We start from the raw sequence: 27,775 nt of genomic DNA on the forward strand, positions 1-27,775 counted from the left end.
CCTAACGTTTATTTCATAAAAGCATTTTTCTTTCTGAAACATTTTTCAGATGTTATTAGCATATGAAATTCCATAAATATAGTACTGTAGTTATATATATATATGTATATGTGTATGTATGTAGTTTTTCTTTTAAAAAAAAAATGTCTTGCAGTAGCTTTGCCATGTGCTGCCTTATCAGTGATTTAAGTTTACAATTGTTAACTTGAATAGCCAATGTAGGCTTAAACAAGAACTGATAAAGAGCAATCTTGAGCTCCCTCTTCTGGTCAACCAATAACATTGCTTTTTCAGCCTTTGCATTTTCCTCCCCACCCCCCACCAAGATACTATAAACAACCTAAAATGTTAAGATGAATTAAAAATGAAAACCATTCCCTCAGGTGAGACTGAATCATATTATACAGGAGCACACACTAAGTGACCTAGTTGCTAAGATCATTTTCAAAGAATGACAAAATTACTAATGTTATTCACAGAATAAAATATTGTTTGAAAATTCTCCTTAAATCTCTAATTTTAAAATAATTTATACATTTTCTTCTAAGAACAGAATTTGTGTGCTCCAAATCATTACTTATCCTTGATATTTAGCGGTAGATTTTATGCCTTTGTCCAGTTAAAATTATCCACATAACTGTAAATATTATACTTTTTTTTCATTTTAAATATTATTATAGGTGTTAACACTGGTTAAAAACGTACATATAAGTTCTCTAAGTAAACTAAAGTTCAAATTAAGAAATGTTTTTTATGGTCAAAGATATGAAAGAGTAGTTCTCAAGAGAAGAAATCCAAACTCTCAATAACCATATTTTAAAATTCTCCAAATCACTCATAGTAAGAGAAATGCACATAAAAAAACTTCTGAGGTTCTCCTTGCAACCAACAAATTGACAGAGATAAGACATATAAGGAAAATGACAAATGTTGGAGGATTGTGGGAGAACCAATATCTAGTGCAGCATTGATGGAGCTGCAAATTGGTCTAATCATTCTTGAAAGCAGTTTGGAACTACCAAAAATAAAAAAAAAAATCACTGAATTGTTTCACCCCTTTCATCCAACAATGCCTCCACTAATCCTAGATCTCAGATAGGTCAAAGACAGCAGGAAAGGACTAATTATATACAAAACTTTATAGCAGCACATTTTATTATAGCAAAGAGCTAGAAACAAAGGGGATATGCATTTGGGAAATAGCTGAAAAATGATCATATGTGAATGTAATGTTTTTTATTATATTGTGCAATAAAAAATTATAAAAGGAATAGATTCAGAAAAACCTGGGAAGACTTGTATGAACTGCAAAATGAGTGCAAAGTGAGCAGAACCAGGGAATAATTTATACAATCAATACAACATTGTAAAGAAAAACAAATTGAAAAGATTTAAGAACTTTGATCAGTACAAGTGACCAACCATGACTAACAGAAGCCTAAAAATGAATTATACTATCCATCTCTTGAGAAGAAAGACGATGGGGACTAGAGGTGTAGAATGAAGGGGATAGGTTATAGTGGTGCTTTTAAAACAAAAAAGGAAAGAAAAACAGAGCCATTTAAAGAATACACAGACAAGCAGAACAACTTTGAAATTAAGGTGTTGAATATATTATATTTTATTTTATTTTTAATCTTTACATAATAGAGATTTATGGTTTCACAGAAAATATTTTGTATTTCTTTGTATATGGAAATGTTTACGTTTGTTGGTGTTTGTCAATTTCAGAAATCTAATGGACTTAGCATGTAAGAAAATAATAAATGGTACTACAAAATTATATTGTGTAAAAGTATATTTTTGTTAGAAAATTTATGTGAAACATCTAAGAATCTAACATGATAAGTTTTTCAATCAGTTTTAGTTTGGGGAGGAAAATTAATATTCAGAGCAATGAGAATTCTTCAAGCTAAGGATAGCCATATAGTATTTTTTAAAAGAAAATTCCTTGAGTGATCTATAAGTAAGAAGGTCAGCACTTACAGGAGATAATTTTTATTATGTAATCATTACCATCACTTCAAATTTAACAAATAATTCAGTTGTGTTTGCAGATTTGGTAATACTCATCTTTTTTGTCACGATGTTCTTTGTAGGACAGGAGACAGAATTGTCTGTCTCTGATTGTTTGAGGGTATATGAATGAGAAAAAAATTGATATATTATGCATTATTTTTTCACATTGTTGATGGGGCATAGCACAATATTTAAGTTTCAATTTTGCATTAGTATTTTGTTGCCTCATTTTGGTTTTTTATTATACTAAATTAGTTTCTATTCTTATGTCCAAGATAATTGTATTTCTTTTTCTAGCAACAGTATTCAGAAATTTGAACAAATCAGATTTTTATTTTGTTTATTTCTTAGAACAGTCTTTATGTAACTTTTTAAAATGCATTTAATAAAGTCTGTCATGGAGAAGTATGGATAAGACCATTTGGGTTGATTCAGAAACACTTTGAACAACTGGACTGAAAGAGTAGAACTGAAAGGTTCACTTGGACAGGGAGGTCCCTAGTTGAGCACCCCAGTAGTCCAGTGCTGTTTTTCAGTTTTTTTCCCAATGATTTGATTAATTGCATAGATTTCATACTTAGCTGATTTGCAAATGACCCAAAACTAAGGAGCATTATAAACACTTGGATGACATAGTCAAGAATAAAAAAGATCTTGACAGGTTAGAAGAGTGGACTAAGTGTGAATAAGCTGAAATTCAGTAGGAATAAACGTAAAGTATATAATGTACTAGGATCATAAATACAGAGCTGGAAAGGAACCTTCGATATCATTACAATCTCCTAATTTTGCACCTGAAAAGACTGAGGCCCAGAGAAATTAAGTCAGTTGCTAGTTTTTGAGGCAAAATTTAAGCCTAGGTTTTGCAAATCTTATATTTGTATTTTTTTAAAAATCATCTTAATAAGAACAAAATGGGACAGGCAAGAGTGTGTCTGAAAAAGATGTTTTGGTAGATTAATGTAAACTCAGGATAAGTCAACAATGTGATCTGGCTCAAAAAAGTTATTCAAATCTTAACCTACATTAACAGTTATACTATACAAATCTAGCATGCACTGTATTAACTCTTGGATACCACATTTTAGGAAGTAATCAGAACATTACTGAATAACTTCTATGTGTCAGGCACTCAAGTAGATAGTGGGGTTATAAAAACCAAAATGGAGCTTCATATTCTATGAGACAGTATGTACACATATAAGTATATATGAAGCAAATACATTGTAATATATTGGGGAACTAAAGGAGGAGGGGAGAGAGATCAAAGAAGACCTTAGGTAAAAAGTAGCATTTGAGTTGAGCTTTGAAGGTTAAAGAAAAGTGGGGACAGTAAGGGATGGAGATGAGAATGAAGTGCATTCTAGGTGAAAGGGACAGCCTTAAAAAGGCACAAAGATGAGAGGTGGAATTCCATGTGTGAAGGATAGCAAGCGGGCTGTTTTGGCCCACCATGGTAGGCTAAGTGGAATAAACTAGGATGCAGAGGAGTTTATATTTGATCCTATAAATCATAGAGAGCTGATGGTTTATTGAATTAGGGGAAGAAAGGAGACTGATGAACTAGAGTAACCAGACAGACAGCAACCAGTGTGGTGATGGTCCTTGAGATTGTTCTATGGTTCAGTTGATAAAACTGGGGTTGCAAATAGACTTGGAGCCAGTGGGGATGAGTTATTCTGCTTGTCCTCCAGGACTAGGTCAATGAGTGTAAGATGTTAGAAAGGCTGATTTAGGCTTAATGTAAGAAAAAAAAATTTTTTTTCAACAATTAGAGGTATCCAAAAATGGAACCAGCTGCCTCAGGTGATAGTGGATTTCCCCACCACTGGAGGTCTTCAAACTGAATGACTACACATTGTAAAGGAGATTCTTGTTCAAATATAAGCTAGGTGGCCTCAGACATCTCTTTGCGAAAATGGTTATTTCTTTCAAATACACAACAAATATCACCTTAGGTAACAAAATCTTGAATAAAATCAAAACCCTTCAAATAACGTGGAATGTAGTAGTTGGTAAATTAAACTATATAATATGTTAGCTGATAAAATAATGGGCCATGAAAGTACATATTAATTGACTTTTCAAACTTATATGTTGTGTAAATATAGATTTAGGGATCTTAAAAAATGATTAAGGTGATAGATTGTAACATTAAGAATTGATGTTCTAATACCTATTTAGGGAGCTTTTAAAACACAGATTATTGAGCCAATAGGCTATAATGGCCAAAAGAAACCCTTCTTATTTCGCAGATCACTGACGCGATAAACAATAATGGCTTAGACATTTCTACAGTTTGTGCCTGGCCTGAATGTACTGGAAAACACTGAAAACAGCGTTCCTTTTCCCACCCCTATACCCCACCCTACCTCCCCAAAAAACTTTGGTAGTAGCAAAAAACATACATGAAAGTTTAAATATATCTTATTTCCAGTTTTTACTTTTCTTTTAGGCTGTGTTAAAGTTTTTTTTTTAATGAAGATATATTCTAAAAGTATACATTCTTAAAAAGAAAAAGTGCTATTTCTAGGTTAATTGCAGTCTTCTCTATGTTTTAAACATCAAAATAGAAATTCCTAAAGTTGAGAGGATAATTAAAACACAACAATACAACCTTGCTACATTCTATTAGGCTTCTTTCTTTTAAAGGTATCTGCCAGTAAGTTCAGCACTTTAATAATCCAATATGTGCAAACAACTTTGGACAAATGAAGAATGATACATTGCATCCTTCTATCTTTTTTATATTGTGCTACAGTTAAAGGGAAATAGGGGAAACTAAATTGAAACAATGAGTTTAACCTCTGACAGAAATTTAAATTGAATATTTACAATCCTCCTGTCTAACACTTGCTATCTTAACAAAATTCCTGATCAGCTTGGAAAGTATATTTCCATTTCAAAAGAATGTTAGCATCATGGCTATCCAAGGATAATATCATAAGATCAAGTAGAATAGTTTGTTTCCCTGGTGGTCATGCTTTTTGTTTTATCTTCTACTTCATTAATCAGCGACCCAACCTAAAGTTTTTGTAACCTCAAACCTTTATTTCAATTTGGAGTAAGTTGATTTCAAAGGAACTTAATAGTGTGTGAGCATTTTAACTTTGAAATATATTAGCATAGTACTGTGTTGCAAAGATAAGACATTATTCTCATTCATTCGTTCATTCAAAAAAAAAAAAGCAACATCTCTGACTGATATTTTTTTGTTTAAGCAGGAGAATACCGTACTTACCCTTTATTGTTGGTATAAACCATTATTTTACTGAGAACCATTAGCTATTTAAAACTTGGTACATAAATTAAAGAGGAGCTAAATGGATTTGTGATTGTTGCCATTAGTAGCATTTTAGATTATACAGGCAATTATTGTGTTCATTATCCTAGAACAGCCCCTTTGCAAAACTATTGTGGTTGTCTTAGACATTATGCACAAATTTTCCCTTGGAGATTAAAATTTCCAGTGGCATATTTAATTTTGTTATCACAGTTGTTTCAAACAGAACAAATATTATGACAAGTGGAAGAAAATTTGCTTTACAAATATGGGAAATTAAAATAAATGTTGAAAATTACTCTGTAGTCTGCTTAATTCACCTTTTTCTTATGTAGTCATAATTACCTCAAATGATTAAGAATATTCAATTAGTGAAAAGATTGTAGCTATGGCAAAGGACAAAGGTTCTCCAAGATGTTAGAAGTTTCTAGTTGGATAACAGTAACACTTCTAAATTTACCAGTTAACTAGGTTTTTAACCAGAATGTGACTTGGTACATTTAGGAATCCAGATAAACTTATAAATGTGCCTTAGATGAATTGTAAACACTACTGTGGGTATCCAAAAGAGCAAAGTTATTGAATATTTACTCTTATTAAATATTTGAAGTTTTGCAAAATAAGAGATACAGTATTTATCTTTAATTTGTTCCTCTTTGGAGATTTCCTGTGTTAAGCTTTAATAAGTCAACCGCACTTTAAAAGAAATTCAACATAATACTATATATTGTAGTCAGATTACCATTAGGCAGTGGGAAGATTAAAGATACTTAAGGTAGTGTACCTGACAGAAAGCAGGATATAATCTTGTTAAAAAAAAAAAAAAGATACATTGTACCTGGGAGAAAATAAGGGGTTTTTTTCCCTCTAAAAACCATTTGGACATTTTATTTGATCTCTTGACTCTTATATTCACCAATCAGGCAATTGACCACATCTGTCTTCATCAATTAGAAAGGTATTAATGCTTAAATTATCTACATATCATTGTGCAGTGGGCTACATCTAATGTTTCGATCCTATATGTGGCATTTTTTCAAAGGAAACTTTGTATTCGTTTCTAACTGTTTTTGTCTCTGCTTTTACAGTCTTTCACTGCTATGATGCAGGGGGGAAAAGTGTGAGGTAGTGGTTATGCATTTTGCTGGACAGAGATTCTTTATTTTATTACAAAAAAAGACCAACTCTAGAAGGCCAGATTAAATCATTCCTTTCACTTTTTAATGGGATTTGGATGAATAGAGTAAAATATGCACTTTGCATTCATTGATAGCATCTTTAGGTTGAGGTAATTGAGTCTTTTTTCCCTGACTGAATGAATAATGACTTCATCTGATCCTCAGCGAGGCCTGAAACTTAGACCGCCTTTGTCAACGCAAAAAGATCTGGGCTTTGAAACATGCTCTACTTCCCTGGCTTAATTTTTCTTCATTTTAATCCAAAAACCTATTTTTCTCAATAATTCAAGCATAAACTATGTAGTAGTTGAAGCAGCGGAAATTGCAAGATATTTGTCCTCGTTGTGCTGCTTTTTAAATGCAGCTGATAAATCAGCCGCTGTGGTCTTCAGCTGCCTAGTTCTCAAGGGAAGGGACAGCCTATACAGAAGCAAGAATGTTGGAATTTTTCAGAACTATTTAAATATAGTCCCTTTTCAGACTGTTTGTTATCTGGGGAAATGTTATGTTTTACTGATCCTGCTGGCAGTGCCTAGAGATAAAAGAGCTTCTGTGATAGAACTCAGAGAAGTTCTTGTTGATATAGTTTTCCCACACATTTTACTTGGCTAAAAGTTGTTCCACAAAAGTGAATCCGTGTATATTATACCTTATTGGGGAAATAAGAAGTTTGAGATTTTCTGCTTCTTTGAAAAGTTTCTATTCAAAAGTTAATTACTGGATCTCTTGGCTTTTTTTCCTGTTCTTTTAAAGGGTACAATAGGAAAAGTGTTTTTCTTCTTCTTGTGGAAAGCCTGGGCTCTTATTCAATATGTTAAATTAAAAATAAGCAGATATTCCACTTGAAATTGATACTTATCTGTTAGCTTATTCATTATTTAAAGTTTCCTTGGTCATTAGATGGATTGCACATCATAAGTGACAAGATATAAAGAAGGAAAATGAGGTCAGGTTTCAGAAACATTAAGCCTGATTCACCAACCCACAGTTTGCAAAGTGAGCTCTCCAAAATATGCCTAAGAATGTTGTCCCTAGATTTATGCAGGAAATGAGTATCTTTCTGGCTTGCACACCAGTGGTGTGGCTGGCAATACAAGTGACCACTTGGATTATAAATTCTTTAGGTCATGTAGCCCTATCTGAAGGTGGAGGTGGAACCAGCTGTGCCTAGCCCTATGCCCCTGTAAACATATTACTCTACTTTTCTGTAGTCTTTAAAATCTACTTATAAAAAGTGTCAACTACAAGTAACTGATTTTTCCATTAAAACTGGAAACATATGTGGTTTAAGCAGAGAATCCTAATGAATCAGTGAATGCTACTTCTTCTATCGCTTGAGAAAGTATATTGTTGGATTTTACCAGGTTAGTATAGTAGAAATTATATTTTTTAACTGAAAATTCTGCCCTAGGAAAAGCTTAAAGGTAAAATTGCCCCCTTTTTTAAAAAATTTTTGGCATTTGAATTATTGAATCTAAAATTCCCAGCATATTTAGTTGCAAATCTTACCTAAAGGCAGGTCTCGGTTAATCATATATGAGAGTAATAAGATAAAAACTAACTTTTTTAGGTCATTTTAAAGATTTTGACATTATTACAAAGTGAATTTAAGCATAGCAATTCTCAGGCTTTTTCATGATAGGACATAATCATTTAGCCCTTTCAGAATTATCTTTTTCTCTTTAGGACATGTTAGTTCTTGTTGGCTCCTACTGTGGCAGAGATATCACCAATATTGGTGTAACTTTGCCACTGTCAACCTGATCCTATGTTCAGAGACAGAGGTGGTACTAAATAGTATTTGTCAGTTTGGACTCCATGAAACTCAAAGCTCTATGAAATTATATGCTTCATAAGTAGAAACTCCTTTGAGGTTCTTAGAGAACAAAAACTGGAAGTATATTACATTCAGGTGGCATAAGAGCACTCTTGAACAGGTTTGGGGAAAGAGCAGGGCAGGTTCCCTTCAACTCATTATCATTTCAATATCTTCAATAACTCCCAATTTGAGTAAAGAGTTCTGAATAAACATAATTCAGAACTCTGCCACAGTAGAAGCTGAGCAGCAGTGTCCCAGAGAGAAAACAAAACTCAGGTTCTTAGTTTGCAGTTGAACCTTATCTATATTCCCACCAACGTTTCAATTTTTGCCCTGGTGGACTAGTCTAATTCTAACATCAAATCATAGCAATTATATTTATTTTCTTTGCATTTTTACCTCATTCTGCAAACTCTTTCAAAGAATTATCGTGCAAGATTTTGACCCAATTTGAGAAGTTCTTCCCATATCAATAAATGACCTATGGTGAGACTATTTAAATTAAAATATTTTCCATTTCATTCTTAATACTGATGTAAATATTCTTTAAAAATGAAGAACATCTAATAAATGAATTTTTATTGTAGATTATAATATATTTATTCTGTCTTTATTGTAAGGTTTTGGTCATCTGCACAAATAAAGTTTGTGTTATTTCTTTCAGGTGGGATTGCTGGACCTGGAACTCAATCAGCTGACCAAAGCACTGTTTTTGGCCCTTGTTGCCCTTTCAGTTGTTATGGTAACCTTGCAAGGATTTGTAGGCCCATGGTACCGTAACTTTTTTCGGTTCCTTCTACTGTTTTCCTACATCATCCCCATAAGGTAGGTGCAAGGGTAAAGAAAAAAAGGTAAATCTCTAATTTCAGAATGTAACTTTCTTAAAGTTACATCAGTTTTCATGAAGGAAATTAATCTTATCAGGAAGCTGAAGGAGAAAGTGTTAAAGGAGAAATCTGCTGTTTTTTTAAAGGTTCATTCTGCCAGGGGAGAAGGGGACCACTGGGTAGGTTCTTTTATTGGTGGGGGGAGGGTTATAGTAATCTTCTAGGATAGTAAAGTGATCTAATCCTTTTCCTACCATAAATGTATTACTAAGAATATAGTCTCAATCTTTTGGGTTATTTAACTTGAGAAAATGTCGGTCTTAATTTCTACAAATGGACTGATAACTAAGACTGATTTTTTTTAACCAACTGATTACAACTAAAACTGATAACTAAGACTTTTTTTTAAAATTTCTGTCTTTGTGCAGGAATCTGTAGGTATTTAAAAGGAAAACTTTTTTAAGTGAAATATTTTAAATAGCAGTATAATCAAAATATTGAATTAAATTATTTGTATATCCAATAGTTGTATATGTAATATATTTAATTTTCTAGAAGATAGTCTATATAACTATAGATTACATATATGATAGTTAACTATTAGAACCTATTTAATTTTACAAATGTATTTACAATGTACATAAAATTTAGATGTTCATGTTCACATGTTCAGTCATTAGTAAACCCAAGGTTTGCAGAGCACTTTTCCTACATTATTCATTTGATCCTTACAACAACTTCGTGAGTTACTGACTTGATTTATTTTTTAGATAAGCCAGCATGTAGTTTTTAAATCAAAGCATTGGATACTTTTTACTTAGGCCCAGTATGAAATTTTAAAGAATTCATGAATTAGCAATAAGAGAAGACTATAGTGTGTGCTTCTTTCCTAGTGTAGGATGTAAGATAGAGTGTAGGGCTGTATGTCCAAGGATGGATTTAGTCATTTGGAACGTGCAATGCCTCCATTTACGTAATGGCAACTTTTCTGAAAAGATGATTATAAAGTTGAGCAATCTATTTTCCCTCTTTTATCTCTACTATCTCTGTGCTCAATACATCAACCACATAGAATCATCGTTATTTTTTTTTCTTTAACTTGTGTACTTTTATTTGAACTGGTCTTAAGTCAGCGTACAGGTAAAGCTCCTCCTCTCCCCCAAGTACTGGCACCAATCTTATAAAACTCACAGGTGACTATAAAGTCTTCATTCACATCTATGTTGGGGGCAAGGAGGGAATTTAGGGGGCCCATTATGGCTGGCAGTTTAAAAAAGGAGAACAAGTTTTAAGTCAGAAGATACAAAAAGTTTTTTTAAAGGATTATATAATTCACATGTAAAGCAATACTAGTACTTTCCCCCCTTTCCCCTTCCCCTTCCCATCTGGATTTTTGTTATGTAGCTCCTTTGCTCTAGCAGAGGACAGCCATGATAGAGGCTTGTAACTCTGTAACAATGTATTATATAATATTTGGAACAATTATTAAAAAAAACAAAAACAAATGTACAATCAGTCAGAGTCCTGAAGACACATTGTAGAACTTTGGGGCAGTTTGCCTCCAACATACTTAGACTACTTATCACCTTCACCATTCCAGTTTTTAAATCCTGAGTCAAAACGCCAAAAAAAAAAACCAAACAAAAAACAGATAACGCCATGCGAATCTCATCTCTTTTTGGGGGTGCAATTATCATGTCATACCCTTTGACCAAAAAAAAAAAAGCAACCCAAAAAAAACACAAACAGTCCATTTAGAAGCATTTGCAGTAGACAATGGAGGTCCCTGCTTGCTGATCCACATCTACTGGAAAGTGGAAAGAGATGCCAAGATGGAGCCTTCAATCTAGACAGAGTATTTGCACTCAGGTGCGACAAAGATCTTGATATTCATTGTGCTGGGAGCTAGGGCTGTATTCTCCTTCTGCATCCTGTCAGCAATGCCTGGGTACATGGTGGTACCACCAAACAATATCATATTGGCACACAAATCCTTACAGATGTCAACATCACATTTCATGATTGAGGTGACAGTAGTTTCATGGATTCCACAGGATTCCATACATAAGAAAGATGGTTGGAAGAGAGCTTCTGGGCATCAGAACCTCTCGTTGCCAGTTGTGATAACCGTGATATATTCTGACCATCAGGGAGCTCATAGCTGTTTTCCAAAGAGGAGCTAGATGCAGCAGTGACCATCTCCTGCTCAAAGTCTAGGGCAACATAAAACAGCTTCTCCTTGATGTCACTCACGATTTCCCTCTCAGTTCTGGTAATGAAACTGTACCCTCTCTCAGTCAGGATCTTCATTAGTAGTCCATCAGATCATGGCCAGCCAGATCCAGATGGAGAATGGGGTGGGGAGGGGCATAACCTTCATAGGTGGGCACAGTGTGGATCACACCATCACTGGAGTCCATCACAATACCAGTGGTATGAGCAGAGGCATACAGGGACGGTGTAGCCTGGATGGCAATGTACATGGCTGGGGTGTTGAAGGTCTCAAACATAATCTGAGTCATCTTTTCTCTGTTGGCTTTGGAGTACAGGGGGGCTTTTGTAAGCAGCACAGGTGCTCTTCAGGGACCACATGAAGCTCATTGTAGCAAGTATGATGCCAGATCTTCTCCATGTCATCCCAGTTGGTGACAATACCATGTTCAGTGGGGTACTTCAGGGTCAGAATACCTCTTTCTCTGGGCCTCATCCCCCACATAGCTATCTTTCTGGCCCATACCCACCATAATACCCTGATGTCTGGGGTGCCCAGTAATGGAAGGGAAGACAGCCTGAGGGGCATCATCTCCTGCAAAGCCAGCTTTGCACATTCCAGAGCCATTGTCAACAATGAGAGTAGCAATATCATCATCCATGGTGAACTTTGAAGTGGCAAATTTAAACCCTTGAGAGAGAGGAGTTGGTGCCGCACCTGGAGGCAGGGGGAAGGCATGTGCCTGCTGGGTGGAAGAGCTCACAGCTCTAGAATCATCATTATTGCTTCCAATGAGGCCAATGAGATTTGTGCTGATTTAGCTAGGATCCTGTTAGTTTTCTTGCTTCAAGTTAGAAAAGAATAGATCTTCATTCCCTTAGTGATAATCATTGGACCCATGGGAACTGATGATATCACCAAGTAAAATAGTCTGGGGGAGAAGAGAAGAGGAACCAAGAGAGAGGACTGTGGAGCACCCATGATTAGTGAGTGTGACCAGGATGAAGTTTCAGCAAAAGACACTAAGAAGAAGCAGTCATCTCAGTAGGAGAAAAACCAGGAGAGAGTGGTGCCTCAAAAACTTAGAGAAAAGAGAATATCAAGTCAAAGAGGGTGATCAACAGTGTCAGAGGCTTTGGAGAGCTCAAGATGAAGGAGGATTGAAAAAAGGCCATTAGATTTGAGCATTAAGAGGTCATTGGTAACTTTGGATAAAGCAGTTTCCATTGAATGATGAGATCAGATGCCGTACTGTAGAGTTAGGAAGAGGGTGAGAGGAGAGTAAGTCTTCTCCAGGAGGACACCCACAAAAGGCAGGAAAGATAAAGGATGATAGGTAGCAGAGGTGGTAGCATCAATGTTAGTTTTTTGAGCATGAGGAAGACATGGACATGCTTGTGGGCAGTAGGAAATGAGCTAGTAGACAGGGAGACATTGAAGATAAATGATAGAGTAAGAATAAAAAAGGGCACAATCTTTGGAGGAGATGAAATGGAATGAGATCACTAGTGCTGGTGGACGGATGGACCTTGTTAAGGAAGAAGGCCACTCTTCATGTAAAGCAGGGGTGAAAGAGATGAAAATAGCTAACACTTATACAGCTTTTATATATAGTGACACACTTAACTAAGAGCTTTAAAATTATTATCCCATTTGATCCTCAGGTGCTATTGTTATCCTCATTTTACAGATGAGGAAACTGAGGCAGAGATTAAGCACCTTGCCCAGTCATACATATAGTAAGTGTCTGAGGCTGGATTTGAATTCCGACCTTCTTGACTCCAAACCTGGTGCTTGAGCCACTATGCCACATAGCTAGCTTCCCCATAGTGGTAGAAGGCATCTGAAAAATGTGAGATGAGAAGAGGGAACTCACAGTGAATGGCCTTAAATTTTTTTTTTTTTCAGTAAAATATGAGGCAAGATTCTCAATTCAGAATGTAAGGGGACAAGAAATCATGACAGGTTTGAGGAGGGGGAAAAAAGTTTGGCAGAACCACTGTGTTGAATGGGTGTAGTGAGTTAATTAGAGAGGTATAAAAGGATTGCCCAGCAGTAGTCAGGGCTCAGTTGAGATTATGTAACATAAATTTGTAGTGGATCCAGTCAGAACAGTTGCATGATTTTTTCTTCTTTGCTTGTTCAAGTCTGTCCTTTTTTTCAAATTTCATCAATTCAAGTTTTAATTCTATGAAACCTTCTTTGACCTTCTTTAACTGAAAATGATAAAATTTTTCTCTGCCATTTTCCTAGGCGTCTGTTTGTGCTTCTCCCATTCTCCTCACTCCCACCATTAAACTCTTAAACTCCTAGAATGCAGTCTCTGTTGCCTAATAGGCAGCTAAGTGGTACAGTGATAGAGCACTGGGCCTGGAACCAAGAAGACCCGAGTTTAAATTCCCCTTCAGACACTTACTAGCTGTGTGACCCTGGGCAAGGCTTACCTTCTGTGTGCTTCAGTTTCTTTACCTGTAAAATCAAGGTAATAGCACCTACCTTCCAGGATTGTTTTGAGGATAAAATGAGATATTTGTGAGATACTTAGCACAATGCCTGCCACATAATAAGCACTGTATAAATGCTAGCTATTTTTTTTAAAAAGCACCTGTTAACTGCTTACTATATGCAGAACAGTATTCTGAACACTGAGGATAAAAATAGAAAAGTAAGCCAGTCACTTTTCCCAAGGAGCTCACATTCTAATGGGGGACATAGGAGATATATGGAATGTTCTTAATGTGCCGTGACCAAACACAAGACAAGAAGACTATTGCTATGGTGAAAAGTATTTCTATGGTGAAAAGTATTTACCTGTAGCTGGTCTCTCCCCTCACCAGTTCATCCTTCTCCCAGTTGCCAAAGTAATCTTCCTAAGGTACAGAGAGATGTGTTTGTCTGCTCAAACACTGTGACTTTATTGTGTATAAGTTAAACTGCAAACTCTGCCCAGCATTTAAGGCCCTCCTTAGTCTGGCTCCAATCTCCTCTTTCAGTCTTAGGTCACCTTATTCTCAGTCATACACAGTGTTCCAGAACTCTCTGTTCTCCTACTCTGAATTTCTCTAGATACTCTTGGTTCCTTATCTGTAGCCTCCATGCATTTGTATAAAATTCCTAGAATCTAGTCTGTCTTCATCACTACCTTTCCAAATTCTTCTCTTCCTTCATGGTTCAACTCAGGTGCCTCCTGATCTGCCCCGCTAACAATATTTTCTTCCTCCTCAACTTTTCCTCGAGGTCTTTGTCCAGCTCTCTTTTCCCACTTCACACTCTGGAGCTATTCCTGCAAGTATGTCATATTCCTTAGTGTGGCTTTGAGCATGTGAACTAGGTTGTTTTTTCATCTTTGTCTTATTCCCAGCATCTCACACAAAGCTTTGAGCCTTAGTCATTATTGCTTCAGTGTTACTGCCTTGAATTGAGTTTCAAACACCCGGCTCACAAGTGAATTTTTTAGGTGCATCCTTTTAAATAACAAGAATAGCTTACAACATCCTTGTGGGATAAGGAATTTAAATATTTTTCCCTTACCTTACAAATGAGAAAACTGAGATTCAAAAAGGTTGTTACTTGTCACATGGCTATTAAATGTTGAGGCCAGAGCTCACACTCAGTTCTCCTTCAAGACCAGTGGACTTCATGCTGTAACATAGGGAAGGTAAAGGCTGCCAAGTAGCACTGTCTTGTGGAGCAAGAAGGAGTGGGGGAGGGAGGTGTCATAATATCCAGGATTACATCCTGAATCTACCAGTTACTGACTTCTGACAAAGTGTTTGGCCTCTTTGAACCTCAGTACACTCACTCATAGAAAGAGAGTAATACTATGGTTATTATTACAGGGTTTTTTGAGAGTTACTTTGTAAAGCCAATGAAATACCGAATGGGAATATGCTCTTTAAATTATATAACACTATAAAATTAAAGATATTATTATCATATTTCTTTTTACCGGTTTGCTAATGTCTTGAAACATTTTTTTTAAGGCAGTCAGGTTAAGTGGCTTGCCCAAGGTCACACAACTAATAAGTATCTGAGGCTGGATTTGAACTTGGGTCCTAGTGACTCCAGAGCCAATGCTCTATCCATTGCACCATCTAGCTGCCCTATGCTAATATCTTCTTAGCATTTTGTTCATTAGAATTCAGAACTCTTTTCTCGTGTGTTTTGCCTGCTCCTTTCCCCTTAGATCTCACAAATAGTCCCACATTGTTCTTTATTTTTGTCAGTTTTGTTTCTTGTATTCTTTGGTCACCAATAAAAAAAAATGTGGTAGGGGAAATATATTACAACTGTTTTCTACATCCTGGGATGCCACTTAAGGCCTTTTTACTACTATCTATTACCTATTTTAGGATGATGTATTATTAATAAAACTTTATTTCCCCAGCATTAGGCTGTATTATTAAACCTTTGATTAGGGAAAGTGATTGAATACTAGGCCTTTTAGAAGAAGCTCCTTATATTTAAAGGGACATGATACTTCCCAGCTGTGGCAGTACATAAAAATTTCTGGTTTCTAACTAGATTGCCAAATCCTAAAAACATTTGTTTAGTCACTTTTTCCTTTGATAAGTTAATAGTGTAAAAGAACTTAGTCTTTTTTTTTTTTTAGTCAGAAAGGGTTACAAATACTTTTATTACATGCAAAATGAAGAAGATAGATCTTATTTAGAAGTCAGGTGATTTCAGTCAGTGTTTTTATATTTTATGTGTTCAGTCAAGCTCAGGGAGACATGTTAGAATTCGAATCTCTAATGCTAGCTCAGTTTAGCTCTAAAATAACTCACGCCTACTTCAACAAGATATTTCACCTCCTTTGCTACGCTCTTAGAATGCGATTATGCAGATTTAGTAGAAAGGATGAGAACCGGAAAATGTGAAAAATATAGGACACTTATTTGGATGGATTTGCATTTACGTCTGGTTGAAACAGTAGTATTTTCCCTTTGCAAAGTTTCCACAAAATATATGCAACATTTTCCCCCTCTAAAAAGCATGTAAAAGAAGAACATTTGTTAATTTTAAAATTGATAACATTCTAATGTGTACTAATTTTGTGCCTTCTTGACTTAACAAAGCATGAGAAAACATTATGTCATCTTTGCCTTAACAATGTACTTGTGAAAACACTGGTACTATAGGTTTTTCTACAGTATGCTAAAATACCATCTTAATACATTTATCAGAGTCCCTAAGCTTGCAGAGGTTGAGTAAACCTGTAGAAAAAACTCTTTAAAGAGCAACCATTGATTGTTTTTTGCACATTTTGCAAATTTTCCCTTTGTTTTCAATAAAATATTCTAAGTTAAATTCATTCCTTTTTATTTCCTTGAAAGGAATGCAAGCACCTGAATCCGCCTTGTTACTCAACACAAAATGGGGGATACAGAATACTTCCACCACAGATTGTAAGCTCCTTCAAGGATAGGAATGTTTTTTTCTTAATTTTTTTTAAAATTCTCTTTGTGGGTAACTAGAACTGCAGTACATGCTTTAATGCTTATTAAGTAATTTTTAATGTTAATCCAAAGAAATAGTAACTAATGACATTTTAGAGATATTGAAAATCTGGATGAGATGCTTTTGATAAATCAGTAGTCATTTTTTAAAGACAGTATTTTTTGGTAAGGCTCTAGAGTTAGAGCCTTAGTTTCTTCATCAGATTGAAATACAGCATTTTACTTCCATCTTATATGAGTCAGTGAGCCAAAGCAATGAGTATGATGGAGGTTTGCCAATGAAAATGCCCAAGCTCTCATTATATGAATTAACAGCCTAAGTAATGCTAAAGGTTCTGCATCAGAGCAGTAGTCATTAAAGACACTGAAGCATGAAGCACTGAAAAAGTCCTGTAATATAGATTCTAAAATGATCATTGCTACTGAGTTTAGAAATTCACTTTTTTAAAGCTTGACTGAAACTTCTTTGAAGCCTTATCCCAGGTATAGAGACTGATGAATAGAGTAGTCAAAAAAAGTACATTAGTTTGATTTGAGAAATTAACAGCCTTTTGAGTGTTCCCTAATTTTTGGACTTGTGCTATTATTCCATTATACCATTTTAAAACTAATACTTTTATAACTCCCTAACTTTAATGGGTAGGCCACCTCTAATAACTACTGTGTCCTGTTACTATAGGGTAGAGGGAGAGCACATTGAAGCTGCTTAAAATTTAATGGAGAACCAAGATCCCTAAGACAGAGAAGGAGAACGAACCAGTGTAAGAAAGAGTCAAGAAATAAGCAAGAAATTGAAGCAACCACTATAGGAAAATTAATATTATACTAAACTAATTGTTAGACAATAACATGTATATAAAAAGTAGATAGAGAATTGTGAGTAATTGTCAAGTTATTTTAGCAACATAAAATAGAAAATACTGGTGAACCTTGTAACATTGGGGAACATTTTAAGAATCTTATTCAAATATACCATTTATTTAACTAAATTATCTTATTTATTTGAGTAATAATAGGTGGAAATAATGCCCCAAAATTAGAACTGTGATGCTTTACAGTTTTAGTATATAGAAACTGATGTAAATACATATTTTTATACTATTTTGAATTCATACTACTTTGAATTTTGATCTGTAAGCATCAGAGAATTAAAGTAATAAAAAAAAATACTACTAGGTAGCAGTTGGCCTTTGACACAATTTTAGTCACTAAGTTGTAAATGATTTTGCACCAAGCATACTCATTTTCAAAGAGTTTTCTGTATGTTCATATGAAGTTTCATTTCTATCCATACTTTTGCAAAAAAGCATCCTTATTTTCCTGTCCTGGGATATGTAGTGCTGTGGTAGAGATGATTCATACTAATAGTGCTTTGTTGTGATTGCACCGGTTCTCACTACCATCAAAAAAAATGTCTTCTGTGGTCTATGGTTATGTAACTGTCTTTTAAATAAAATACCTAATTATGTACCGTTTTTATTATACACCTAAAGGGGAGAGGAGAGCCTTGAAAATACTTCATAGCTATTGTTTTGCTAATAGCAACTCAATTTATCCAGTGTTTTAGGAAATACTGTAGATGTTTATTTAGATTCCAGCAAAGCATTTGACAAAGACTTATTTGTCATTATGAATAAGGTGCAGAGTTTGGGACCAGGATATTGTACACTATGATGGCATTGAAACTGGTTGAATACTTGACCCAAAGAGTATCAATAATGGATCCATATTAACTTTGAGGCAGATCTCTAGTATACTACCCACAGATTCTGTCTTTTGTTGTTTAACATTTTTACCAATGACTTATATGAAAATGTAAAAGGCACACTTGTTATATCTGCCAGTAGCATGAATCTGAGTAGGATAGAATCACAGAATTGTTCTGCAGCTTAGAGAACTGAGATACTGAGAAGTTAAATTACTTCCTGAGAGTCACGGTGATTCTTGACTCTCTGCTGTTCTTGACATGGCATAGACAGGACTTGAACCCAGGTCTTCTTCACTCCAAGGCCCAATCTCTACCTCTAAACTGCTAGGGATATAAATAGAAAAGGGAGGCAGTCCCTGCTCTCAGGGCTCACCCTTTAAAAGGGGAAGAAAACATATATAGAAAGGTTTAGCTGAGGCCAAATGAACCAGGCATGGAGGTAGCTCAACGGCAAGTCAGATGGTAAGGCCCAGTGGTCCAGAGAGTGAAGCTTCATTGAAGATGGTAAATAAGGCCTGCCTAAACTGAACTAAATACAGAACTTCAGATGTGACCTGACCAGGGCATGGTGCACAGACATTATCCCCACTTTATTTCTTGAGACTGAGACTTTCTTCATATAGTACAAGATTACATTACTCTTTTTGACTGAGCACAGATCCCTGGGGAACCCCACTGAAGACATCCTGCTCTAATGACGTTCATGCGTTATCAACTATCCTTTGAATTAGGCTATTCAACCAGTTCTGAATCTACCTGAATTTATTATTATTATTATTATTAATTATCTAATTCACAGCTCTCTTCTACAAGCTTAATGTGAGAATGCTTTGCTAAAATCTAGGCAAACTAGCTATGTATTTATAACATTTTTCTCATTCACCAGTTTATTAATCTTATCAAAAAAGGAAATAAAGTTCATTTGGTCTGACCACTTCTTTCTGAAGCCACATCCTCCAGAAAGCACTCAGAATTACTATAGAATGGGAATTAACTTTTTTTTTTTTGTCTTGGATCTCTTTGGCAGTCTGTTGAAGCCTAATGCCACCAGTTTGTTGTCTACATTTATAGTTGAAGGAAATCTTAAGTTTCACTTAGAGGTTAGTGAAAATACAGATGTAATTTTTCCCCTTCTAAGTTCAAAGACCCCCTAAAACCTACCCTCAAGGGGGTTCCTGGACTCTAGGTTAAGAGCCCTTGGTATTGAGACAAAAACTTCCTGCCGAACCCTATCTTCCCAGGAAAGTAAATAGGCCTTCAGCTTATAATGCTTTTCTAGCATTTCTGGAGGCCCCCAGAAAGGGGGAAGAACTCAAGGTAGACCATCTCTACCTGCATCATCCACACAACTCATAATATCAGTGTAGAACAAGACTTTCATAACTGATTTGGTTATTTCTCCTTGACTCTGACTCTCTTTTAATTTATTTATTTTTTGCAATTAGCAAGCATTTATTTCCCTTCCTCCTCAGTGAACAATAAATTTTAAAAAGGAAGAATAAAACCCTCATAGAAATAGGCATAACATTACCACTTTGGCCATGTCCAAAAATATATGATCTCATTTTGCATCTTAAGTCTTTTTCCTCTTTGGCATGGAGTAGGTAGCATGCTTCATCTTTAATCATCTGAAATTATGGGTTGTCATTGCATTGATCAGTTCTAAAGTCTTTCAAATTATTCTGTTTTATAATGTGTCATTATATAAATTGTTCTCCTAATTCTGCTCACTTTACTCTTTATGAATTCATAAAGGTCTTTCCAGTTTTCTCTGAAATTATCTAGTTCATAATTTCTTATAGCATAATAATATTCCATTACATTTATAAACAATAATTTGTTTAGCCACCCTATCCCCCCTCCATCCCCAATTTGGTAGGCTCCTCCTCAGTTTCCACTTTTTGGCTGCCGTGAAAAGAATTGCTATAAATTTTTGTGCATATAGGAACATTTCATCTTTCCTTGATTTCTGAGTGCCACCTAGTAATAGTATTTCTAGGTCAAAGAGTATGTAGAGTTTAGTGACACTTTTAAGGCACAGTTCCAAACTGCCCTCCAGAGTGACTGGACCAGTTAACCAATAGACCAACAGTGTAATAACGATCTGGTTTTCCTATAGCCCCTCCAAATTTGTCATTTTCCTTTTTTGTCATTTTTTTTGGCTCTAACTCCTTCTTGATCCAAGAACTCATTGATTTTCTGCCACTGCCACTTCTATAATGCCATCCTTGAGACTGTAAAGATAAATTTCCCCATTTTCAAACTGATGAATATGATGATGATGGTGAAAATACCACTGTGTCTATGTCACTTCCCAGTTAGTCAGTAAATATGTATTAATCATCTCCTATGTGCCAGGCACTCTGTTAAGCTGTGGGCATACAAAAAGAAGCAAAAGATAGTTCCTACCCTCAAAGAACTTACAGTCCAGTGGGGGAGACAACAAACAAACAAATCTGCACAAAAAAGCTGTAATAATAGGAACTATGAAAGAGGAAAGGCACTAGAATTAATAGGGATTCAGAAAGGTTTCTTGTAAAAGATGAGATTTTAGTTGGAACTTGAAGGAAACCAGGAGGCAAAGATTTGGAGAGAGAACATTCTAGGCATGGGGGACAAATAGAGAAAATGCCCAGAGCTGAGAGATGGAGAGTCTTGTCTGGAATATCCAGAAAGGCAGTGTCACTGGATTAAAGGGTATGTGATTGGGGGAGTAAGGTTAAGAAGACTAGAAAGGTGGGAAAGAAGAGGGTAGGTTATGAAGAACTTGAAACACCAAACAGGAATTTGTATTTGCTCCTGGAAGTGACAGGATGAAGGGAAGTTTGTTGCCTTTTCTACTGACCCTTTTGGTGGCTCCCTATTGCCTCTAAGATAAAATTTCCTCATTTTGGCATTTAAGACCCTTTACAGATTATCATGAATACTTGTCTAGGTTTATTTCATGTTTTTCCCTCTGCTTGCACTCTGTGTTCCATCCAAACTGTTCTGCTGGCTATCTTTGAGCTTAGCCTTCCATCTCCTTTCTCTGTGCCTAAAATGCTATTTTTCATCAACTCTACCTCTTAGAATCTCCAACATCCTTTAAAGTTTAGCCCTTGCATTACTTCCTAAGGGAAGAAAGTTTGACCGAGCAACTTTCACCTGTGCTAGGATACTTCTATTTCTTGCTGTACCTGCCTGATCTATAGCCTCAGGTGAAAAGAGGAGTGAGACTTTGCCCTGACCACTGGACTTCCATCTTCTGCTGTGGATATACCCTGAGGGAAGGCTGCTACAGGCCAGTGGAGCAATTTCCATCTCTGCCAGCACAAGGCAACTTCCACTTCCTGATGCCAGTCTAATCTCCCACATGATTTTTGGAGAATCTCCAGTCCAAAGAGGAGCAATTTCTCTTTGATCTCAGGCCTTCTAGTTCCTGTTGGGAGCAGGACTTCCATCTCCTGCTATGCAGTTTCCTGGCTCATCTCCAGCCTGCAGAGGGAAAAGGAGTAGTGAAACAGGGCCTGACTCCACCTCAATCTCCAGTATCCTCTGAGGAGTGGCACCTTCTTCTCAGTGATGGATGTTCTGTTGCCTAGTCATACCCTACCTATTCCAGTAATTCTGAAACCAAATATCCAAACTCTGTTCTTCATCCCCCAACCATTCAGTTCCTTAATCCCATCCCCCTCAACCCTCTAACCTCAAAGTTCCATCCAGTACCAGCTACTCTTTTCACTGTGCTCTCTGAAACTTCTGTTCAATAGGCAACAAACTTCCCTTCATCCTAAATCTTTTCCACTTCCACTCATTCCATCTTCTAGCCATTACTGAAACCAGGCCTTCCCCTCAATGACAGTCTCCCTGGCCAACCTTTCAATTGAGGCATTTCAATTAAGTGTGACTGGAAATCTATTTGGATTGACTGAGGGACTTGATCCCTTGTTGTGGGGCTTTTGTAAAATCTGGAAGTTCTTTTGGAATGGAGTATTCCAGCATCTGGAAACTTAGTGGTAGAAGCCTCCAGGAAGCTCATGAGAAGTAATTTCTTGGGGTAAAAAGGAAGTCCTTGAGCTTCTACCCACCCCACCGTCCTTGACTACTAAAGGACCTTGTAAATTTCAAAGGACCAGAGGATTTGGGCCTTTTATTAGCGTTTTAACAGAATTCCAGGAATGCAGGAGCTGGCAGCGGTGTTTGTATCAAGACCCTGATAATGGATTGGATGTGATGAGGGAAGAGATTAAAGATTCTACAAAGAGCCCAACAGAAAAGCTACACTATTCCTAAGGAGAGCAAGTGAAGGACCTTGTGAAAAGGATTTCCAGTATCTGTAGCATCTTTACCACTGTATTCCCTAATTTTGAGCCTACTCTTCTGAATTCTGTATGTACTTGGAGGAAAAATAGTCACTTTTTTGGTGGGGTGGGGGTAGGGGATGTTTTGTACCAGTTCTTCTTATTATTCGACCTTGCTATTTGTCCTCATACTAATGATCAAGTCTATCTAATTGAAATCAATTGATAATCAGTTGGGGGGGAGCACATTGGGGGTACCTCACAAGCTATCACTTTAGAATGACATCCACAACTCCTCAGGGGTACCTCTATAAGACTGAAGGGAAGATTGTAGCAGCTGTACTGTAGGGGCACAACCTGCCAGTGTGAGTGGCAGTTGGCAGAATAACTCAAGAGCATTTCTACATTTTGTCTTTGTATCCTTAGTGTCAATCATGGTACCTTGCATGTAATAGGCATTTAATAAATGCTTACTGGATTGGAATGGATTAGAAAATATTCTCGTTATACATGAAGAATGTTATAAGGGAAAAATTAGGAGAAGACGTACCTCTCTGTTAAAAAACTTTACATTTTTACCTTAAAATCTTTTTTTTTCTTTCAGCCAAAGACAAGATTTATTAGAACATCTGTCATATTGGGCAGACTCTTAAGGAATCTGAACATTAGTGAACTATTGGCCAGATTATAAGAATCTAAGCCGTAACTAGATTATAAGAATCTAAGCCTTTACCTTAAAATCTTAAGGAAATCTTATGACTGTCCTTCTACCTAATGTAAGAAATCCTTTTATAGTATCTCTGACAGCTAGTCATCTTCCTCAGTTTGTGTATTTCCAGTGGAGAGCTTGCTATTTTATAGGGCAGTGTCTTGGACAGCTGTAGTAGTTTAGAAATGTCTCTCATGTGAGTTGAAACACATTTCCCTATAATCTTCACCTATTGATATCTCCTTTCAACATAATTCTGCAAACATATGATATAAGGTGGAACGTGGTTAAGGGTAGTTGTTTGAAATAACAAACTAGAAATCTGGGTAGAGTTTGGAGACAGTGATATAGAAATACGAATTATATGTATAGAAAGCTTTGGAGTAAATGAGATCACCGAGAAGATGATGTAGAGAGAGCAGCAAAAAGGACCTAGAAAAGAACCTTGAGTAAACTCCATGTTTAAAGGGCAAGAAGATGAGAAATCAGTTATGAAAATAAAGAAGTCAGAGGTAGAAGAATCATGAGATTCTAGTGTCACAGAAACTTAAGAGAAAAGAGAATGTTATTTGTCCTTCATTTTCATAGAGGACCAATGGCATTATGGGGTGATGACTTGTGCATGAATTGGATTTAAGTGAGGCAGAGTTGCAGTCTTCAGTCTCACTCTCTTTTCCAGAGTCATCAAAGTCCAGTGGCAAGATCAAAGTCAGTATGACTGGTGATGGCCTAGGATGCAGTGGATGACCTTGATATCTAACTATGTTCTAAGAGCACTATAGCACCTGCTTCATGGTCATTAGAAAAAATTGTTTTTATCTGCCCATTCCTTCAGAGGAATGTCTTCACATGCTTGAGATAGACATCCTCCTAACTCACTGACAGGTTTGAGCCCTGTCTGTTACCCTTAACTTGGTTTAGGCCATGTACAGAGACAGTTTTATAAGGGTATGGTCACCATGCATGCTACAGCTTCTTGGAGCCTCAGGTGAGAGTTGGGTGAAAGATGGACACCAAAGATGAATGAGCAACCCTGAAAAGGGCTCAGCAAGGCTTCACACCACAGGTGCTTGTGCTCTCTGAACACCCATATCAAGGAGAAGGGGTTAGCTCACTGTGTCAAATGCCACAGAAGTGGTCAAGGAAGAGCAGAATAGACAAAGCAATTGGATTTGGTGATAAAGTCACTATCAGAAAAGATAGGGAAGGTCTTTTTTCTGTAGAATGGAAGGATCAAAAGCCTAAATGCAATCCTTTAAAGAAATAGATGATAAGAAGTGGAATCATGAAGAATAGCCAACTTTTTCAAAGATTTTTGCAAGTGGAGTAAATTAATGATGGAGGACAATAGCTTTGGCAGTTCTGGATTAGGTGCAGAGTAAGTGAATGATAAAAGTTACACAGGATTAAGGGTTTTAGTAGGGCATAAATGAAGGAAAAAGGAAGGGGGTCAAGATTTCAAAAGCAGAGGAAAGAAGATTATTGAAGTTGCCCAACATACAGTTAAGACTGGGCGAAAAGGAAAGTTTGGACAGTATGGGAGTTACTGCTCTTCAGAGGCACATATGATAAGTCTGATACCTCCTGTGTGTGATAGATAGCCTTTTAAATGTATTCAAGTTAGCTTTAATAGGAATCAGTATAGCACAGTTCAAAAGAGCATTTATTTGGAATCAGAGGACCTTGGTTCAAATCCTGGCTCTTCCATTTACTACTTGTGTAGGCCTTCCTCATCTATAAAATGAGATAATTAAACTAAATATCTTTTAAGGCCCTTTTCTGTTCTAAATCTATGATATTTTATGCCTTTTATATCTAATTGCTTTTAGATTATATACCCCTGCTTCTTTCAGGTGTTTTTCATCTTCCTTTCACCCTTTACCATCCTAAGTCATAGTCATCTGGATATGTTCCAATTTGTCTTTTTCTTTTTTTTTTTTTTTAGTGAGGCAATCGGGGTTAAGTGACTTGCCCAGGTGACACAGCTAGTACGTGTCAAGTATTTGGTCTGAGGCCGGATTTGAACTCAGGTCGTCCTGACTTCAGGGCTGGTGCTCTATCACTGCGACACCTAGCTGCCCCTTGCGACACCTAGCTGCCCCCCAGTTTGTCTTTTAAAGTGGCAACTTGAACTGAATTCACAGTGCTCTAATTATGATCTGGCCAAGTATGAGAAATAGTGAAACTATTAACTCCATTGTTCTAGATAGATTTCTATTAATTTATACTTAAATCGAATTAGCTTTCTTGGAAGCCCTATTACATTGTTCTGTTAGTTCCAACTTGTAGCATAATCAAACTTGGTATTTCTTCAGTAACTGATTCATTTTAATTTGTTGAGTAAAGGAAGATATTTTCTAAGTCATGGAAGTCAGCATCTTTATGCTGATTCCACTGCATATCCACATCAGGCTAATAATTGCTGAAGGTGGAGGTCGGGGTGGGGGAGGGTTTGGCTTAAGAATGTTCTCTCTTCAAAGCAGTCGTCACCAAGTGTGACATCTTTGCAAAGGGAATATTCTTTTTTTTTATCTTTTTAACATTCATTTTTAAAAATTTTCAGTTCTCAATTATCTCCCTCTCTTCTGCCCCCCCCACCCATTGAGAAGGCAAGCAATATGATATCAGTTACATATATGAAGTCATGCAAAACATATTTCCATATTAGCCATGTTGCCAAAAAAATAAAAAAGACCAAGACCAAGCAAGAAAAATAAAAGTTAAAAAAGTATTTTTTAGTTTGTACTCAGATTTCATCAATTCAATGAGACTATTCTGATAGCTATCTAAATCATACAGAACCTCTTCATTATCATTCTGAATCTCTGCCTTTCTCCTTCTAGGTTTCTTTCTATGCAACCAAATGTCAGTCTTTGCTGTTTTTCACTTAACCTTACCTATCGCTATTCATTTTTACTCTCCCTCACCCATGAGTAGCACTCAAACCCCAGAAGACCTCAAAGGGTATAATCTTAAGGGCTCCTTAATGATAATTACTAAGTAATATATAAAACAGTGATGCATAAGTAATTAAAAAGAAATATTAGGAAGATAGCAGAACAAAAGGTCAAGGATCTCAAGGGTAATAATGAAAAAAAATATGAGGAAGGGGAGAGGGTTCTGTTAGTACCAAACCTCAAACTATATTACAACAACAGTAATTATTAAAATGATTTTGTACTAGTTAAACAATAGAGAGGCTGCTCAGTGTAACAGATTAGGTGTACAACAACAAAATCAAACAAACACAACGGCATGGTATTGAGTGAATCCAAAGACCAAATCCCCACCCCCAGTTATTGCAGAAAAGGGCTTACTATTTGACAAAAACTCCTAGAAAACCAGGACAGCAGTCTGACCAAAATTAGGTTTAGACCAGTATCTCATGCCATATGCCAAAATAAGATCCAAACTGGACAGAAGACCAAGATATAAAAGGTCATTCATAAAAAAATTAGAAGAGCAAGAAAGAAATTACCTTTTGATAGATCAGCTTAGTACTAGACAAGCAATAGGATTACTTACACAAGACAAAAAGCGCAAATTTTGGTAGCATAAAATTAAAAAAAAAATTTACACAAACAAATGTAGGTTGTTTTAACTCTTTCTGGCATCTGACTACTCCTTTCCACTCCCTTGGCTACTACTTCTTTATTATTCTAATCACATTAAAACAGTTCCTTCTGCTTTCTCCATTCTCTCCCTTATCCATTCATCCTTCTCATAACATGCCTGTGTTCTTATTCCACTTTCTATCTGCAACTCTGCTTGGTTTCAACCCTATGAAACAAGATATCCTTACCCCACATAGGACCTAGTGTTTCTCCTTCCCTGTTGTGTGTTGTTTTTCCCCCATTAGATTGTAAGCTCCTTGACAGCAAGGACTGTCTTTTTTTTGTTGTTTGTATCCCCAGCACTTAGCACAGTGCCTGGCACCTGGTAGGCAGTTGATAAATATTTGTTGAATTGAATTCCCCCACTCAAAATACTTAAGTGACTCTCTACTTTTTTATGAAATAAAATTTAAACACCTGAACCTGTTATTCAAGGCCCTCTACAATTTGACCTTCCTTGGTATTTTTGTATGCTGATTCCTTTCATTCACTCTAAGTCCAAGCTAACCTATACTATTTGTCCTTTCACCTGTAAATAACCTTCAGCAAGCAACCTCTACTCTTAGGACTACACTATAAACATTTATCCCCCAATCCAGATGTTAGTGGTTATCTGTTGACCCCAAAGAAGTGAAAGACCTGAATATAATTTTGGAAAAGTAAGGAT

The 27,775-nt window shown here is 36.2% G+C and overlaps 1 protein-coding gene across 5 annotated transcripts in view; it reads left to right on the top strand.

The window, feature by feature from the left end:
- The window catches only part of ATP9B (ATPase phospholipid transporting 9B (putative)), a 450,228-nt gene that overhangs the window by 292,611 nt on the left and 129,842 nt on the right, over positions 1–27,775 (top strand). For all 5 annotated transcript variants that reach the window (XM_027852394.1, XM_027852395.1, XM_027852396.1 and 2 more), the window contains exon 12: positions 8,964–9,124. In XM_027852394.1, coding sequence (XP_027708195.1) covers positions 8,964–9,124 — 161 coding nt within the window. The remainder of the gene's footprint in view (positions 1–8,963; positions 9,125–27,775) is intronic.

This window comes from Vombatus ursinus, unplaced genomic scaffold, assembly GCF_900497805.2.
Source record: "Vombatus ursinus unplaced genomic scaffold, bare-nosed wombat genome assembly UNPS02009573.1, whole genome shotgun sequence".
NCBI lineage: Eukaryota > Metazoa > Chordata > Mammalia > Diprotodontia > Vombatidae > Vombatus > Vombatus ursinus.